Raw genomic sequence first — 16,726 nt, forward strand, 5'->3', positions numbered from 1 at the left:
GCCAAGTTACCTCATCATCACTCTAAAAAATACGTTTCCCAATGATGGCTTTGCCACGTGTTGACCTCAACCTACCTCACCAAATAAGCGAGCATATTTACGCAAATACCAAATCGCTACACCCAACTGACTTTTGCACAACATGCCAGCAACTGCTCATCACCAACAACAGGCTCGACTCTTATGGTCTCACTACCCATTTATTTCAGTTTTGTGGTTGCTCAGATCCCCTTCCAGCCCCTGCATATGGAATGCGCCACGTCCCGTCCGCTAAGAGATTCCGGATAGCTTATGAAAACGGAAGGCAAACTTTATTTTTCGGGTTTAAAGAACGAAAGAGCGAGAATGTTATTTAGAGAGGTTGTGATCACATTCGTAGAGGGATGGGTTTGCTGGTTATTTCCTCCATGCCTTACATATAACGTCACTTGTACGTGCGTACAGTATCAAGCAACATTCTAACACGACGCTCTCATACAAGAAGATCGTGGAAATAATCACACCGCAGCCATGGCGATAGGACCGTCAACCCTCCTGGTCAGTATCATCATTACAGTCTCGTCCGTCAGCTAACAGGGTACAGATCACAGAGTGGACACTCATAGCCTTATCGACAGTCGTCATCATCGCCCGAATCTATCTCCGTCTCGTCATCCAAAAACGAAGACTCATGGACAGCGACATATGGATGATTTTGGCATGGGCAGCTGGTATTACCGTGGCATCGTTCTGCGTCACGTATGTTCACATGGGCGTCATGGAGCCATCGGTGGACGGCACTTTGAAGGACTATGATGGAACTCGCGAGGATAAAGAGTTCATTCTCAAGGTATGGCATGATTATATGGTTTATGACATGGACTAACATTTTCGTAGTTGCTTTGGATCTGTGCTCTGCCTTTCTTCACGGCGTTTTATCTCTGCAAAGCGGCACTGCTTGCTGTCTATCGCCAAGTCATTCCTGTTCATATGCACAAGAGAAGAATGTTTCTTTGGGCCACTGCTCTTTACGTTGCACTCTCTTATATCGTCACTATGGTCCTTCCATTTTGTGTCTGTATCCCGGTCACTCGGTTTTGGTTAGTCACTATCTACAGGGAATGGCATGCGAGTTGCTAACGTCATTAGGTCATTGGAACCTGACAATAAATGCCCGCGTAATGCCGCAAGTATGTTCTTGAAGACCTCTTGGGCTCTGCATTTTGCTGGCGATGTATTCAGTAAGCAATTTCTGCTCATGATATGATCAATACTAACTATGGCAGTCTTTATTCTTCCCTGGCTGATCGTACCTGATCTCATGGTCAAAGGATGGCTGCGAGTTGGTGTTTATTTGACCTTCCTACTCGGCATCATCAACATGGTCATCAGTGTTGTACGCTTTCATGAACTATTCATCGCCGGAGCCAACCGCAAGGTCTCCATTGTGGAAGCCCGTAAGTCTCTCACCCAAACTCACGCGAAAGTAGACCAACATATCTGTAGACTTTTGGAATACTCTTGACCTATATCTCGGTCTGGTCATCGCATGTCTCCCTTCATTACGGCCGTACTTTAACCTCGCTGCCAACTCACGCGCATTCAACAGCATTCGAGGAAAGGGAACGAGCCAAAGTAGTCGCTACACCACCGACTCCATCCAGAAGCCAGAAGCAGCGAGACTCACGCAGGATCAATCGGGCATTTCACCTAGACGACCAATTGGACGCTCATCACATTCATCACGAGATTTTGACTTGGAGTCTTGCGCTGGCTCTTCAGATTCACATGAGGATGCCAAGAACAAGGCTTTTGAGATTGAATTGGCTCGGGTTCGTACTCGTGCAAGGGAGGCATCTGACGAGTAGAGTACGCAAATCGATGAATGGCATATCAGAGCGGGTTACAAGGGCACTGCCTATCACCCAGTATGGCACATCCTCTCAGCAGGACTAACACTTTCATTCATTTTCGGATGGTCTGTTATAACTCATACTCTAACGAACTTAATAAAAGTCACTGTTTTCAGCTTCACAAATTGCTAAAGTATTATTACATATCACAAATTCACGATTGGCACTAATACGCTTCCGGCCATGAAGCCACTAGAGTTTATATCCGAAAAGAATAATTTTTAAAAGACAGCCGATTGTATTGGTATGCTGTGGCGCCAGCTATTGAAGATCAAGTACCAACCGAGGCTAGAGTCGAGGGGCATCTAGACCTGAATAATTCCCACCACTGAGAGCCTTGTCGGTTCGAGAGCTTGTGCGAGGTATGAAGATGAGGAACTCGTAGGCCTTGTAGCTCCCTTATTGTCTTTAATCCTTAAGTCCTCCACGTGCCGTTCCCGTGATGCTTCAAGGTGGTGGTGTTTTGTGTCAGTTCCCTACATTCAGCCATCTAGATCTTTTTTTTGAGCTTGTTTAATCATGCGCAAACGGCCCGACATTTTCTTCATTCCAGGGGTCAATATCCTCTTCTTGCTGTCAGAGGCATTTTGCTTGTAATCCATATGGTTCGAGGACTCGACATGCTTCGATGGAACTTCCCGAGGATGGGATGGCACGGACATGGTGTTGGATTTCTCATCTGCGTGGGCAGCTTTCTCTTCGGCGGGCTTTCTGCTATAATACTTGCCATCGAGTTTAGAGTGCTTATCTGTGGAGTCTTCCGAGTCCTTGCGCATTTGCGCCTCCGATTTCGGTTTCTTGTTTTCAGTCTTGTCTAGCAGTAATTCTGCATAATATGGCCAGATCGAAGGCTTTTTCTTTTTCTTTGCTTCTTTCTCTTCGGCGGGCTTTATGCTGTAATGCTTGTCGTCGAGTTTGGAGTGCTTGTCTTGGTAGTCTTCCGGATCCTTGTACTTGTCGGTTTTAAAAAGGTGCTTGTAATGCTTTGATGAGCCTTCCTTGGGATATTCGGTTCTAGTGGTCTCGCTTTCACTTCCTTTCGAGTGACTCTTGTCCTTTGGTCCCTCCTCATCTTCAAAATTTACTGTGATGTTATTGTGGACGACTGTAGGCTCCTTGCTGCCGTACTGTATGTGCTTGCGCTCGGTCTTGTGCTCTTGGGTCTTCCACTTATAGCATGGTGATCTCTCAACGACATTGATAGGCTGGGCCAAGACTTGGACGAGTCCCACCACCATGAAGATGAGGAGGAGTCGGGAGAGGCATGTAGAGGCCATTTTGGAAGATGATAGGGAGAGAGGATGGAGATTGTGCAAGGGTAGAATGCCCCCTCTGGTACGGGAGGAGGATGGGATGTGTTTCGAAAGGTGTCTAGATGAGGGAAGAAGTGATGCATTTATAGACAAAAACTCGAGATAGAAGCACGTGTAATTCTTCTTATTCTCAACGTGGCATATGGGCTGCTCAATTACGTTGCCTGCTCTAAATGTTGAGTTGCTTTGTTTACAGTGCTGGGGCTGGAGACACGAAACGTTAACTCCACACTCAACAAATCGGAAACGTTGACATCACCATTCAGGTGATACCTCTCAGTAGACTCTGATAATCGTACAATTCAGAAGCCTCAATGGAAGCATCACCGATATTTCCGAAGGAAGCGTCTCTCGGGAGAGGTATCTTGCATTAACCCAACAGAGGACTCTAAAACCTGGAGACCACGAGACTGAGGCCAGATCTGCCCGAGATGTTTTCATCAGACTCTGTACGAAAGTGGAACTGAAAGCAAGGTGATTATTGATGAGTCTGTTGATATTTTGGGCTGCTTTTGGTTCAACACGTTGACAATCTTATCGCCTCGTCGATACATCTCCCATCAATGGCAAAAGCCCTTCCTCGACGCCTTTCTCCTGGCTCTCCAAGCACCTCATTTCCCTCACTGGCCCCTGTATCGGCCGTAACCTGGCTCTAAATTCATGTCAGTAGCCACCGGTCACTTTAAAGATCCCGATAAGAAACTCGCCGACCTATCGGAGACTTCACATCAACTAAACAATCCGCAAAGTCTCCTCACCAAACACGTATAAAAGTCCCTTTTGAGTCAACAATGATCAACTTTATTGCCACATCTCATTCCATCAACAAGATCCCAATCAATTACCCTCAATATGTCAATCCCTCTTGAACTCTTCTCCCTCTCATGGGGAATGTACCCCCGCCGCGTCCTCATCTATCTCGCCGAGAAAAACCTACACAAATCACCACTCATAAAAGTTACAGAAGTAACAGTCTCCCCTAATAGCAATAGCTTAACGGCGCCCGGAAAACCCAAAGGAACAGCGCCAATCTTGCGTCTTCCAGATGGAAAGTTCATCAAGCAGTCAATCGCCATTCTCGAGTATTTTGAAGACATCTGCGATCATCCACAGCAGCCATGGCAAATTGAACTCGCGAAAGGCGCCGGTGGCAGTATGCTTGGACGGACAGCGGAGGAAAAAGCACGGGTCAGAGAGGTTCTGGGTCTTGCTGATGAAGTCACCAGTCAGTTTGGCTTTGCGTGCCACAAGGGTACGGCGCTGTTCAACATGCTTGAGGAGACGCATCCGGTCACGGCGAAACTTGCTCTTGAGTACTGCACCAAGAATCTCAAACTGCTGGAGAAATACTATGAGGAGGATACCCGCTTTAATGGTGGAGATGGACAAGTCACTATTGCTGATTGCGTTTTATACTCAACTCTGCACTTTGCCAAAGAACTCTACTCTCTAGACCTTTTGGCAGATCCCGAGTTGGTCAGTCTTCGAGCATTTTACACTTGGTTCAGTGGAAGAGAAAGTGTCCAGGTTCCGGAAAACCATTTCCCTGCTCAGATAAAAGAACTGGCTTGTCAATGGCTTCCTATGGAGTAACTTTAAGTGGCGACAAGCATAAGAGTTGCCACAACTACAGGTTCAACGGCTTCAGATCGAGATCATAGACTTAATTTTATACATAATAAACACAATCGTAGATAGAAATCAGTTCATGAACTCTGCCGCCGTGTCTCAGATCCACTCCACCACGATGATCTTCTCGGGCCGTTCATAGCGCCGCGTCTCGGCTGCAATATTTCACGGGTGTTTTCCCCCTCCTGAAATATTGCGGGGGTGGCGCATAAACCCTTTCGGATGTTTTGCCTATCAAGCTTGTGGTTGATGTCATGTGAAACAACCTCGTCATTGATAAATTGAGACATTTCTCGGTAGTCAAATCCACACAAATACAAAATACGCATCATTCAACTTGCAGAAATGGGCTCGACGAATGGAAACGAGGCAATCAAGCCTCTGATGCTAATTGACGGTCAAGTATTAAGCCCAACTCCCCGCTCATTCACTGTTGACTAACTGTATCAGTTGGTCGGCGCCTCTGATGGTAGCACTTTTCCTCTCTTCAACCCAGCGACAGGCGATAAAGTCGCAAATGGTAAACCACACGCAATACCCGCTTTGGTTCTCAGCTAAAACTGTCTTTGTCAAGTCCCCGAAGCCACAAGAGACGATGTCAACAACGCCGTCGCAGCTGCACAGCGCGCCTTTCCTGCATGGTCTGCCTTAGATCCTGCCAAGCGCGGCGGCTACATGAAGAAACTCGCGGGTCTCATCAGACAGCATAATGACGAACTGGCTGTACTCGAGGCAAAGTCAATGGGTCGTCCGTTGCCCGAGTTCTTTGAAGGATATGCCGCTGCTGGGAGCTATGAGTACTACGCTGAAGCTTGGCCTCACATCCAAGGCCAGGCAAGTCTCAACACGCCAGGCTATGTCACCATGACTCTACGTCAGCCATTTGGCGTTGTCGGTGCTATCATCCCCTGGAACGCTGCTCTCCTCTTCTTTGCCGGGAAGACTGCACCTGCGCTCATCACTGGAAATACAGTCGTGCTCAAGTCAAGCGAGAAAGCGCCTCTCGGTGCAGCCAAGTTCGCTGAGCTGATCCACAAGGCGGGCTTTCCACCTGGCGTCTTCAACGTCATATCAGGCCACGGCAACCCCTCTGGAGCCGCCCTCTCATCACACATGGATGTACGCGCAATCTCGTTTACTGGCTCGGGACGCACTGGACGGGCGATTCAGGAAGCAGCTGCTAAGTCCAACCTAAAGAAGGTGATCCTTGAACTCGGTGGTAAATCGCCTGTTATTATTTTCGATGATGCAGACATCGAACAGGCTGCTAAGGACACTATGCACAGTATTCAGTGGAACAGTGGACAGGTCTGCATGGCTAATTCTCGTGTTTACGTGCAAGATACCATCGCTGAGAAGTTCATTGAAGCTAGTAAGAAGGCACTTTCAGCTGCTAAGGCAGGTGATCCAACGCAAAAGGGCGTCGATCATGGTCCGCAAGCAGACAAGACTCAGTACGAGACGGTTCTCTCTTATATAGATGAGGGAAAGAAGTCAGGAAAACTTGTTCAAGGTGGGAAGGGAAGCTATGACAAGACAGGAGGCTTTTTCATTGAACCGACGATCTTCCTGGACACGGCTGAAAATGCCAAGATCATGAAGGAGGAGATCTTTGGGCCTGTCGTGAACATCAACGTCATCAAAACGGAAGAAGAGGCTATCCAGAAGGCGAACGATACAGAGTATGGCCTTTATGCTGCGGTGTACACCAAGAATATTGATCGGGCGATGAGGGTTACTCAACAGCTCAACTCGGGCTACGTCGGTATCAACTGCACCAGTCCCACGACTGCCAGGGATCTTCCTTTTGGAGGATATAAGTCTTCGGGGCAAGGTCGAGAAGGTTACCTTTATAGTATGGATAACTTCTTGGAGGTCAAGAGTGTTATGATGAAGGTGGACGCGGGCGGATCCAAATTGTAACTTAGGTAATGCTGGTAATCGGTTCAATATATTCTTTGGCTACCATCTAACTCGGAGACGAAACTTTGTGGCAATAAATTCCATTTCTATTTCTGCAGCTGAGTCCTTGATACTCTAGGCAGAACTGCTGCTGAGTGAGGGCTGATTCCCCAACCTTGAGCTGAGGTTGGCCTCCATCAACGCCGATGGCGACTCAAATAACCCAAAAGAGTCTTCGAACAGGCCTCAATTCCTAACGGCAACACGTGCACTATGAACACATATTATTAGGCAGTTCAGAAACTTAATAATTCTTCAGATATATCTTACTGTAGTCACGCACTGGTCGCCATCATTGAGAGGGGGATGTTTTTGTACGTCGTGAGCTGCAGTGCCAAAGGGACATTCCACGTTGCCGTAGCCGTTGGGGCAATCGAGTAAACCTTCATTATAGTGCGCATCAGTCTGAACTTTATACACCCTCGCCCTTGAGCCACACCCTCCTACGTGAGAGGAAGTGGCGAGGAGGACAATGGGAAGAAAGGTGTAATAAGTGAACTTCATTTTAAGGTGAGGGCAGAGTGAAATGAATCCTTGACAAGATATACTATAAAGAGAGAAGACAGATCTTTTAAATACCTTGATTTAAAACTCTCACTAGTTGGCTCTATGGATAATTGAGTTTTCACCAGCGTTACAGCTAAGCAGATATAGTCTGTAACCCTTGTGTAAAACTCCTTCCACTCCTTCCAAAACTCCTTATCGCGGAATTTATAACTCGTTCTGGTTCGGCGATCAGGGCGCACCTTGCTTCGTTCCTTGGGATCAAAGACTCCTGATTTTCAGAACTCGTCGCACTGGCTTGAGTTGACAAACATGGTGACTAGCTTTGTGACATTTGAGTCTGGGATGAACATGGCTATCATAGCGAATGCTTGAACAATGTCTTGGACGATGAAGCTGTGTGGCCAGGGATATCGCGGATCTTGGACGTAGTCGTCGTAATCGCCACGAAGGTCAAGCCACTCGAGAATCTCGGCTACGAAAAAGATCTAATCTGTCGAACCGACATGAGGGGTCTTGAGCATAGCGCGGAGTATTTCTTGGAGAAGGTTGTATTTGGCGTTGTACCCTGGCTCGAGATCTCCAGCTTGGAAAGACTCCTTGAAGCCTAATTCCGTTAGTCTCGGTCAAGTTGAGGCGGTGAAATACTTACCAAAGCCCTGCCTCGCTCCATCATCTCCATAGGATCAAATTCCTCAAGTCGTCGATCATACGACAACGTCTTATACGCATTGAGCAACGTTGTCGGGTTTCAGCTCCTGAGAAGTTGATAAGATAAGATAAATCACTGATAAGATAAGAAAACATCGCTGACTAACACGTCTTTCGGCACTTGATCAACGACGCGTGTCGTCATGCGGGGTATTTTTCCTCTTGACACGCGAATTCGAAACTGACGCGTTTGAATACCCTGGACGAGACCTGATAGAAGATGTAATTGTGACTAATTCATCCTACTTGTAACTTGCAATGTCAATATCAGGCTTATTAACTGGGATAGGAATTTGAATTTTACTTTTACTAATAATTTATATTTAAAATGTTTCTTTTTTTAAGCTTCCGCCGACTTTTTATCTATTCTATTACATTTCCAATTCCCTCTCTTCTTGGTTCACGGGTAAAGCCTATGAGATCTCAGCAAGGTTTACTAAATGTCAGATACTCTCAAATGTGTATGCACCAGACGACTTAGGTATTTCGTATTAATACAGCTAGTCGAAGCTACTCCCTCTCATTGCCGTTATAGTTATACCCTTTAGTATACACCAGGCAAGATCCTGTATCTAACCTTGTTCTTATACTCATCCCAATCCTTGCCATACTTCTCAATGCAAGCAGCATCATCTCTTCTCTCCCGATGAATAAGCAGGAACCCGAACCAAGCTGAGTAAAAGTACGTAAACAGCATACCCCAAGGCGCAGCACCATCCGGAGTCACCAAGCGGCCATCAAGCATCTTGACGACCTCATTGCCAGCTACAGCACTACCAGCTGGCAGAATCACGTAGCCAGCGAATTTGGTCGGCAGCGAGAAAGGAAGAGACTGAAGCCAGTCGCCAAAGTAGTTGATGTGACGGGCCATTCCCCACCATCCGCCGGTTAAAAGCTTGGTTCCGCGCTTGGTCTGGATAAAGGTCATGTTCGCAAAGGCAGGGTGATTGGGATCCTTGCGGAAGAGAGCTTTCTGGTTGTTGGAGGATCGGAAGATGTACAGCCCGATGGCAAAGACAGTGGCGATAGCGGAAACACCGACAGGTCCCAGATGAACGGGGTAGACAGAGAGGTAGCGGCACTGAGTCGAGTAAAGGAAAGGAACCCAGACCATGTTACCCCAGGTAAGCATGAATCCAAGACCATCTTGGGTGATGTCCATCATACCCAGGAGTCCAAGCTCTGAGTACTGACCCTCAAGCACGTAGTAAGCTTGAACCGTAGCGATGACCAAGATACTATCAGAAACATAGCCGTAGTTCCGATACTGCTGCGCAATAAATGCACAGTTGAACAAGATCCAGCCTGTAAGAGCAGTGCGCATCTCCAACCAAGACTTGATGTCAATCTCACCGAAAATGGGAAGCGTGACGCGAGGGTTGAGCTCACGACCGATGAAGAAGTCGTAGATAATGCGGCCGGTGTGTCCACCTCTTGCTAACTCGCGCAGCTCGGGATTGCCCTTCTTGACGGAGAAACTGCCGATGTAGACGTAAAGTGAGACGATGAAAGTTAGGACGGTGCTTGTGGTGAGAAGTTGGAGGTAGTTGGTGGTCATGAAGGTCCAGACAGGAAATTCAGCGCCGTAGATGTAAGTTCCAACGGCGCAGGCGACTAACTGCACAACGCTTGAGGAAAAGGCTGTAATTCTGTCAGTTTCACTACCCAAGAGTGAGATCAAAGGGAACACGTACAATTGAAGCGATACTTCAGAGCCTTGCCCGACTCCCTCAATTTCGTCCCATAAACCTCCTGCGCCGGCAAAACACGATAAAGCACCAGACTCAGAAAATAATAAGCAAGAAGCCACCCCGTGACCTCCCAGCTCATGAATCCCCAGATGCCCTCCTTCGGCCAAGGCGTTTGCTCCTTGAACTTTTGCCACGTCAATGTTTTAGGCTCAAGAAGCGCTGGCGCGGGACATCCTGAAACATCGTTGCAGCCGAGATAGAGGAGTTGCATGAGAATTGGAAGACCAAAGACGATGCCTGTGGCGCCGATGCTGTTGAGAGTTAGTGATAAGGGGGAGGGTGAGGGAGGGTGCTTGCTTACGGGCCGCCAAATTCGTATTCTGGTGTTTTTGGGGCCTTCATCTTGAGAGGTGAAGGTTGAGGGCCAGCCGGGCGTAATGAGTGAGTGGGTTTAGTGAGAGTGTTGGCTTGGAGTTCGTGATGAATGAGCGAGAGTGACGATGTTGTTGCTTTTATTGATCTAGAAATGTCATCAATTGATATCGACCCATTCTCAAGTCAACGGAAGAGCTCAACCCGGCCCACAGCGATTAAAGATACCCGAAACAAGTCACCTATGATTGGATGATGAAGTTGCTTAGTGGAGCACAGTTAGTCTTCCCATACGAATACGGACCCGACACAAACATCAAAATAACATGGACACATCTCACTATAAAGCTACACTAACAATCTGATAATATTGTCAACCTCGGAAGCCGAGGAAGCCTTTGAGCATTTTAGCCGCTAAAAATACCCCCAAAAAACAGTGGATCACTTTCATGCCTGAAAAAATTGCCGAACCCAATCAAAACATTCCATTTGCAATTGACTTTCTACCGTACCATTTGCTCCCCCACGACTTTACAGGGTCTTCTTCCCCAAGATCTCATTAATCTCATCAAGGTGCTCGGAAAAGTTATCAACCAAGTTATCCCACATCTTGGGCTCGTGCTCGTGCTTCTTATCGCTGTTCCACGCCCAGTCGGTGATGGTCAGTTGTCTGCAGCTCTCAAACATGAATGCCACTGCGCCTTTGGAGATTTGCATCTGCGGCGGGGGTTGAGCTGACGCTGCCTTGAATTCCTACGTTCTGTTAGCACATGATCGTGATAATGGGTGATGACCAGGGACTTACTTCGTAGGCTACACCGTGAGGAACCCAGCCGCACTCAAACGAAACACCACCTGGCTGAAACTCATCAGATCGTCCCGCATACTCTCCATAGATAAGCCCCATCAGCTCAGAAGCTGCATTGCGATGATAATAAGGTGGTCGGTACGTATGCGACGCGACATCCCAACGGGGCGAAAAGATGAGAAAGTCCGCCAACGGAGCATTCGCATCTCGCGAAGCCGCCGTCAAAACGCAAAAGATCGACGGATCAATATGATCAACAGAGATAGACCCAACATTGACAAACTTGGTGAGATCATACTTGTACGGCGCATAGTTACCATGCCAAGCGACAACGTCAAAGGGGCAGTGGTTCTGCGTGCTCTTAAAAAAGCGCCCGCCAAGCTTATACACGATCTCCCACGGATCATCACGCGTAACAGTGTAGTTCGCCTTGGGATACAAAAAGTCTCTCGCGTTAGCAAGACCATTTGATCCAAGAGGTCCCAGCTCAGGAAGTTCAAAGTGCGAGCCCCAGACCTCAAGGATATAACCCCTAGTCGGACCCTCAACAGCGACCTTGAAGCGTTGACCGCGCTGGATGACGCAGATCTCACCGGGCTGCACGTATAGATTGCCGAATTCAGTTTGGATGTCGAGATTGCCTTGTTGCGCGATGATGAGAAAGTCTCCGTCTGAGTTCACAAACGCGCGCTTCTCCATGCTCTTTGTGGCGGAGAAGATGTGTGTTGCGAGACCTTCGCGGAGGGTAGGGTCGCCTGGAGTTTGTCAGAGGTGGTGGGTGAGGGGGAGGGGTGGGGGGAGTACCTGAGCCAGCGATGGTGCGGAGGCCAGAGATGAAGTCGGTGCCTTCGGAAATGTCGAAGGGGAGCTTGGGGGATTAGTCGATGGTGATGAAGAGTTGAGATGTCAGTTTACATACCCAGGCTAACTGTGTTGGTGAGATTCTGACTGCAGGGTTAAGAGGCAGAAAGCAGCTCTCTGTCCCTTCAACCTTGGGCATATCCGTCTACCCAAGTCAGCAATAGTAGTTCCCCAAAGGCGTCGACACTTACAAATCCCTGGTGAGCAACAGCAGGTCTCGCTCGGTACAGCCACGAATTCTTATTAGCCTGCCGAGAAGCCCCAAACGACGTCGTCATCTGTTCAGCATACAGCCCGAACCTAACACATCTCGGACTATTCTGTCCCTGCGGAATAGTTCCAGGAATAGCCTCTGATTCATGATGGTTATTGAAACCAGAGAGGTACGTATACGGATCATTCTTTCGAAGCGCAAAGGAGGGAATACTTCCATCCTTCTGGGTCTCAGCCCAGTGAAAGATGTTTTGATAATCCTCTGATGGCGCCATGATGAAGAGATACTAAGAAAAGTGAAGCAAGATCCGGGAATGGCGGGAAACGGTTGAGCTTGTTTTTATATAAATCACTTGATAAGGTGCATTCACCCCGCTCCTTGGCTACCCCATCGGCGGCAGTTGGCCCGAGGCTAGTGTTAGGTTCAAAGCCAGGAAATAGTGGGAATTTGGGATCCACGATCTACGTAATCTATGCTTACCATTCGATCAGTCAGACGGAACCAAGGGAACTTTATGGTTGCAAGTGGAGACGCCGGATATAGAGACGCTCAAGTTTGAGGGTGTACCGGAAATACAGAATATTGATACATCACTTTCATAGGATGAATAGAATGGCTTTGATAATAATGTGCGTTGTTTTGATGTCAGCTGACGCCCAGCCACACTTCTTGTACATCAAGTGACTGCTTCTAGTCGGAAGCATACCGCCGATGCAGATCATTGTAAACCTCACTCAACGACTGTTCACTCGCCTCCAGGATCCACGACCGGGATTACAGAATGTTGATACATCACTTTCAGAGGACGGCTTTAATAGTAGTGTCTGTTGTTTGAGCGCCAGATGACTGTAGACCCCTTCTCCATGCACAAAGAGGCTTTATCTGAAGTCGCTGTAGTCATCATTGTATTGCCCAGTCAGAAAATCATAATCCATACTCAACGACATCTCACTCGCCTCCAGGATCCAATACCCAGCACCGGGACTCTGCAAGTGATACGGAGGCTTCGGATAGCTGTCTACATAAGGTAGCTGTATGACATCAAACCCGCCCTCATGCGCATCTTTGTCGTCCTCAGCATTGCCGAGCGTACGCCATAACTGGCTGTAGGTGATCTGTTTGCCTGTAGTTGCGCTTCGCATCTGACCCCAGGAGATGCGCGAAAACCACTCCATGGGGATGGCGAAAGCGCACTCTTTGATTGTTCCCGCCAAGGCGTCGAATGACGCGATCAGTTCATCTGGATCCGGATCGCGGGTATCCACGCCGCTCCATTCCATTGAGATGTAGAGGCGCTTGAGGTTTGGGAACCGGGGAGAATGGGGGTCGGGAAGAATGAGGTTGGTGATATCCTCGAGGACATTGTCTTTGGTAATGGGGGCTTTGATCTCGAGGGAGGTGATCTTGGTGAGATGGTGGTGGGTTATGAGCGATGGGAGTTCAGTGATTGTTGCTTCGCTGGAGAGAATGATGGTGCTTGTAGAGTATAGAACATCAATAGTCTCGGCGTAGCTGTCACACTGTTAGTGAAGCTCATTGATAGATAGAGAATGCTGACATACTTTTGCCGACACGACTGCAGCCAGCCCATGATGCCGATACTTTCAGGCGGTGGCTTCGGAACATTGATCGGATCACAGCAGCGATCAATCCAGGGACCTGGGTTGAGGCCACCGCGCGTCATGGGCCCCAGCTCTGGATCATACTTTCGAGCGCAGATGCATCCATTCCATGACCAGAGTTTTCTCTGTGGATCCCCTAGGCCAGGATCGTCTGGTTCATCCAGTTCAAGGGAATATGGATCGTCTGGGTTACGAACAGAAGGATCAAAAGCGAGATGCATATGAAGACGTCTATCTCCAAACGCCAGCCGAAGGATATCCCGTCTCAGATTAGCGGGGACCTTGAACCAGAGAGATTGTTGAAAGGCTGCAGCCGGTCGCTGCAGACTCATATCGTCATCATCATCACTGAAGCCCGGCGGTGTAAGTGCACGAGGCCGTGTAGACGGTAGCTTTGGGATCAAATGTCTACAGTCTCGCCAGTCGCGATCAGGTCCAAAGTCTGGTGAATGAGCTGGACCTGGAGCTGCTCAAATATTAGCATACGCCGCAAATACCCAAGTAATAGGGGGAATACATTGTGAGCCTGGTGAGTAGCCTCCACCGAAAGAAAAGTCTGGTGATGGGAAATCGACAGGTGACGGTATTGGGCTTGAAGGCGCCATGTTTAGGTGAGATGTTAGAGGCTGAGGTAGAGCCTCAGGTATGCGAATGAGATTAATTGGCTTGCGGTCACGTGAAGGACAACGATCATTCTTTCAGATTCCATCACAACAAGAGGGAGAATCCGCCTGATTATCGTGCGAAGAGTTGAATTAATTAATTTGCATAAGACAACTTTATTCTGTTATGCTGATTTCTTATGTTTTCTGTTGGCGATCTAATCTACCCCAAGGTAGGGTATGCACCTCAAACAGCTAGCGCAACGCAATCGGGTTGATGTTTATCCTCACTGTCGTGCCCTGCGAATTACTCAACAGGTTCTACAAGATAAATACATTCAAAAAGTGACAATGTTGAACTTCCAAGAGTGCATGTTCTCTTGCATTACTATTTACGCGATACATCATATTCTCCAACTTGTCTCAACACGTGGCAATGATTAAGGCTTCAGCCCCAACTTGTTTTTGAGGCGGGTAAAGTCTTCAGCAACACCGTTCTTAGACCAGTCGAATTGATCCAGGTACCTAGTGAATTTCTATTAGAAACGGGAATGACCATAACGTTGGGCGATTGACTTACATCATGAAGGAAAAGAGTGCCAACGAGTCAGCGTTCTTGGTGGCCAGCTTGGGACCAGACCACTGGCTTGTGTTGCCATTCTTGTCCTTATAAGTGCGCGCCAAGTTCATGATCCAACGAAGGCCATCTAGAAATAATTAGCATGTTTCTCCCAGTCATCTTCGGTTAACTTACAAGCTCCCTGCTTTCTTTGCTGCTTCTGAGCAAGTTCTTGGTCCGAAGGAGGACGAGTGTAATATTCGACCTGGTTGTTCTTGTCCTTGTATCTCAAGTAACCCTTCTCGTTAACGGCGACCTGATCCTGGATGACTACACAAAGTTAGGCTAGGCAGAAGATAGGATATGTCGCGTAACTCACTGTGTTTCAGGTTGTTGCCCTGAACACCACCGAACCAATGCATAAGCTCGTGGTAAAGCTGAGTGGGGTTAGACACCCAGTTTGTCATGATATGATCACCCTGCGCAGCAGAAGTCTTATACTGTCGAGGCGTAATGCGCGCCTTTCCAGCATCAGACGTCATCTTGGGACAGATAATCAAGAGATCATCTCTCGACGAGATAAGAGCCTCTCGGTTGCCAATGCAGTGTCCAACGGAAGCTGCCTTGGTCTTCCTAAAGTCCCAACGGTTGGCGTGATAAAAGGCACCTGCGATTGTACCGCCGTTCTGGATGTAGCCGCTTACAGCTGGCTGGTCTCTGACCTTGCCTACACCAGGCTCGGGCTCGTCATCGACGTCGTACCACTTAAAGACAGCGTCGCCGCAGACAATCATGGGCTTGGCGTTGGGTTTCTGGGAGAGAATTGGGCTGAAGCCTTTGGCGGGGTTGTTCTGAGATGAGGGCAGAGTGTTGGCCGTCTTGGCGTAGATGTCTTCTCAATGTCAGCAAATTGCATTATTTGAGAAGAGTTCAACAAACCTCTCAAATCCTCAATGTACTTCTGCGTCTCAGCATTATGGCCCTTGTAATTGGGCATGAGCCCAAAGATGCTATTAGCAGCCGACGAAATTCTCGCCCACTTGACAGCACCGTCGGGATCAGAGTTTCGGTCCGGCATCTTTGCAAGAAGAAACTCAAGACTGATTCTAGCAGCTTCAGCAAGATCAATTGACTGCGTCAGAGCATCCTTGATGTCGTTCTCAAAGCCATTGCAGCTAGGGTCAATCTCCCAAGGATCCAGCGATGCATCGACAGCGAGTGCAGAGCTGGAAAGACCAGCGGCCAGCAAAAAGCTGGACAAACGCATTATGGGCAAAAATAATCACGGTACTGTAAAGAGTGACTGTTCAAACGAGCGGCTGCGTTCGGGTAGAACGCGAAAAGGAGCGAATGACTGGGGGACAGACAAGCAAAGACGAATGGAGCTTGATAATGTATGTATATTACATTTCAATGAAATGGTAGAGAGTGTCTCATCCTTGAATGTTTATCCCGATCCATGTAGCCCCTGCAGTAAATTGGCATAAGCTGAGCATCCACTATCCAAGATGACACCCCCACAAATCAGCCCTAGGGGTTTCATCCTTTGATCCTACGCTGATTGACGAGTCTCAAAGCCATTACTAAAAAAGAACAGACCATTGAGTATCGGCCAGACCGGATAATGAGTTGATGCAGCCTCAGCCTCGATTGTCTCCTTGAATTTGATATGAAACTCCACAGCAGTTTTGTTGATGAACCAACTATCGAGGGACGGAGAATAAGACTCCCCACATTCCGTGCCGTTGTGCATTTCGCTTATTGCCGATCCTTGGGCTGTGCCTCACAAGGCAATTGTCGGCAGATATTTTCGCATGTTGAGAGATGGGAGAAATTCATCGTGTTTTTAGACTACGCCACTGTGAACGAAGGATTTACGGTTATCTGACACCATCTAGATAGCTAGAAAATGACAGAAATCAGTCCGATTGTGAAGAGAGTCTACAAGATTGCGCAAGACAAAGGGGGTTATACGCGTCGCCATTC

General features: G+C 48.0%; 9 protein-coding genes across 10 annotated transcripts; 3 read left to right on the top strand and 6 right to left on the bottom strand.

The window, feature by feature from the left end:
* Positions 1–502: 502 nt before the first annotated feature.
* On the top strand, positions 503–1,847 carry FOIG_09100 (uncharacterized protein; the record flags this gene model as incomplete). The annotated part of the gene is made up of 6 exons (XM_031209289.1): positions 503–537; positions 584–829; positions 877–1,079; positions 1,129–1,220; positions 1,266–1,436; positions 1,486–1,847. The coding sequence occupies exons 1-6, from the start codon at positions 511–513 to the stop codon at positions 1,845–1,847; spliced, it is 1,101 nt and encodes a 366-aa protein (XP_031061326.1). The 5' UTR covers positions 503–510.
* A 527-nt stretch (positions 1,848–2,374) lies between these two features.
* On the bottom strand, positions 2,375–3,169 carry FOIG_09101 (uncharacterized protein; the record flags this gene model as incomplete). The annotated part of the gene is made up of 1 exon (XM_031209290.1): positions 2,375–3,169. The coding sequence occupies one exon, from the start codon at positions 3,167–3,169 to the stop codon at positions 2,375–2,377; it is 795 nt and encodes a 264-aa protein (XP_031061327.1).
* An 888-nt stretch (positions 3,170–4,057) lies between these two features.
* Positions 4,058–4,798, top strand: FOIG_09102 (uncharacterized protein; the record flags this gene model as incomplete). Its single annotated transcript, XM_031209291.1, has 1 exon — positions 4,058–4,798. The coding sequence occupies one exon, from the start codon at positions 4,058–4,060 to the stop codon at positions 4,796–4,798; it is 741 nt and encodes a 246-aa protein (XP_031061328.1).
* A 274-nt stretch (positions 4,799–5,072) lies between these two features.
* Positions 5,073–6,859, top strand: FOIG_09103 (uncharacterized protein). The gene is made up of 3 exons (XM_031209292.1): positions 5,073–5,236; positions 5,285–5,354; positions 5,409–6,859. Exons 1-3 carry the CDS (start codon positions 5,180–5,182, stop codon positions 6,755–6,757), a joined length of 1,476 nt encoding a protein of 491 aa, XP_031061329.1. The 5' UTR covers positions 5,073–5,179; the 3' UTR covers positions 6,758–6,859.
* A 719-nt stretch (positions 6,860–7,578) lies between these two features.
* Positions 7,579–7,973, bottom strand: FOIG_09104 (uncharacterized protein; the record flags this gene model as incomplete). Its single annotated transcript, XM_031209293.1, has 3 exons — positions 7,579–7,775; positions 7,868–7,907; positions 7,953–7,973. The coding sequence occupies 3 exons, from the start codon at positions 7,971–7,973 to the stop codon at positions 7,579–7,581; spliced, it is 258 nt and encodes an 85-aa protein (XP_031061330.1).
* Positions 7,974–8,322: 349 nt separating this feature from the next.
* On the bottom strand, positions 8,323–10,257 carry FOIG_09105 (delta14-sterol reductase). Its single transcript, XM_031209294.1, has 3 exons — positions 10,064–10,257; positions 9,706–10,013; positions 8,323–9,652 (listed from the first exon to the last, which is right to left on the bottom strand). Exons 1-3 carry the CDS (start codon positions 10,102–10,104, stop codon positions 8,556–8,558), a joined length of 1,446 nt encoding a protein of 481 aa, XP_031061331.1. The 5' UTR covers positions 10,105–10,257; the 3' UTR covers positions 8,323–8,555.
* A 42-nt stretch (positions 10,258–10,299) lies between these two features.
* Positions 10,300–12,338, bottom strand: FOIG_09106 (homogentisate 1,2-dioxygenase). Of its 2 annotated transcripts, XM_031209295.1 has the most exons (5): positions 11,935–12,338; positions 11,802–11,888; positions 11,687–11,750; positions 10,880–11,637; positions 10,300–10,827 (listed from the first exon to the last, which is right to left on the bottom strand). In XM_031209295.1, exons 1-5 carry the CDS (start codon positions 12,229–12,231, stop codon positions 10,606–10,608), a joined length of 1,428 nt encoding a protein of 475 aa, XP_031061332.1. In that variant the 5' UTR covers positions 12,232–12,338; the 3' UTR covers positions 10,300–10,605. The 2 variants fall into 2 exon arrangements, with proteins under 2 accessions (XP_031061332.1, XP_031061333.1); XM_031209296.1 differs by having other exon boundaries at positions 11,802–12,338.
* A 425-nt stretch (positions 12,339–12,763) lies between these two features.
* Positions 12,764–14,184, bottom strand: FOIG_09107 (uncharacterized protein; the record flags this gene model as incomplete). The annotated part of the gene is made up of 3 exons (XM_031209297.1): positions 12,764–13,469; positions 13,520–14,045; positions 14,097–14,184. 3 exons carry the CDS (start codon positions 14,182–14,184, stop codon positions 12,836–12,838), a joined length of 1,248 nt encoding a protein of 415 aa, XP_031061334.1. The 3' UTR covers positions 12,764–12,835.
* A 366-nt stretch (positions 14,185–14,550) lies between these two features.
* FOIG_09108 (uncharacterized protein) lies at positions 14,551–16,007 on the bottom strand (the record flags this gene model as incomplete). The annotated part of the gene is made up of 5 exons (XM_031209298.1): positions 14,551–14,706; positions 14,762–14,888; positions 14,936–15,070; positions 15,120–15,632; positions 15,680–16,007. 5 exons carry the CDS (start codon positions 16,005–16,007, stop codon positions 14,622–14,624), a joined length of 1,188 nt encoding a protein of 395 aa, XP_031061335.1. The 3' UTR covers positions 14,551–14,621.
* Positions 16,008–16,726: the final 719 nt, after the last annotated feature.

This window comes from Fusarium odoratissimum (assembly GCF_000260195.1).
Source record: "Fusarium odoratissimum NRRL 54006 unplaced genomic scaffold supercont1.14, whole genome shotgun sequence".
NCBI lineage: Eukaryota > Fungi > Ascomycota > Sordariomycetes > Hypocreales > Nectriaceae > Fusarium > Fusarium odoratissimum.

What these genes read in the sequence shown, in the direction of transcription:
- FOIG_09103 (XM_031209292.1), top strand. Translation starts at nt 5,180, where the DNA reads ATGGGCTCGACGAATGGAAACGAGGCAATCAAGCCTCTGATGCTAATT. An exon ending in TGATGCTAATTGACGGTCAA is followed by an intron (nt 5,237 to 5,284) that starts GTATTAAGCCCA and finishes TAACTGTATCAG; the next exon opens with TTGGTCGGCGCCTCTGATGG. An exon ending in AGGCGATAAAGTCGCAAATG is followed by an intron (nt 5,355 to 5,408) that starts GTAAACCACACG and finishes GTCTTTGTCAAG; the next exon opens with TCCCCGAAGCCACAAGAGAC.
- FOIG_09105 (XM_031209294.1), bottom strand. Translation starts at nt 10,104, where the DNA reads ATGAAGGCCCCAAAAACACCAGAATACGAATTTGGCGGCCC. An exon ending in GAATACGAATTTGGCGGCCC is followed by an intron (nt 10,014 to 10,063) that starts GTAAGCAAGCAC and finishes AACTCTCAACAG; the next exon opens with CATCGGCGCCACAGGCATCG. An exon ending in TCTGAAGTATCGCTTCAATT is followed by an intron (nt 9,653 to 9,705) that starts GTACGTGTTCCC and finishes ACAGAATTACAG; the next exon opens with CCTTTTCCTCAAGCGTTGTG.
- FOIG_09106 (XM_031209295.1), bottom strand. Translation starts at nt 12,231, where the DNA reads ATGGCGCCATCAGAGGATTATCAAAACATCTTTCACTGGGCTGAGACC. An exon ending in CACCAACACAGTTAGCCTGG is followed by an intron (nt 11,751 to 11,801) that starts GTATGTAAACTG and finishes TAATCCCCCAAG; the next exon opens with CTCCCCTTCGACATTTCCGA. An exon ending in CCGCACCATCGCTGGCTCAG is followed by an intron (nt 11,638 to 11,686) that starts GTACTCCCCCCA and finishes GACAAACTCCAG; the next exon opens with GCGACCCTACCCTCCGCGAA.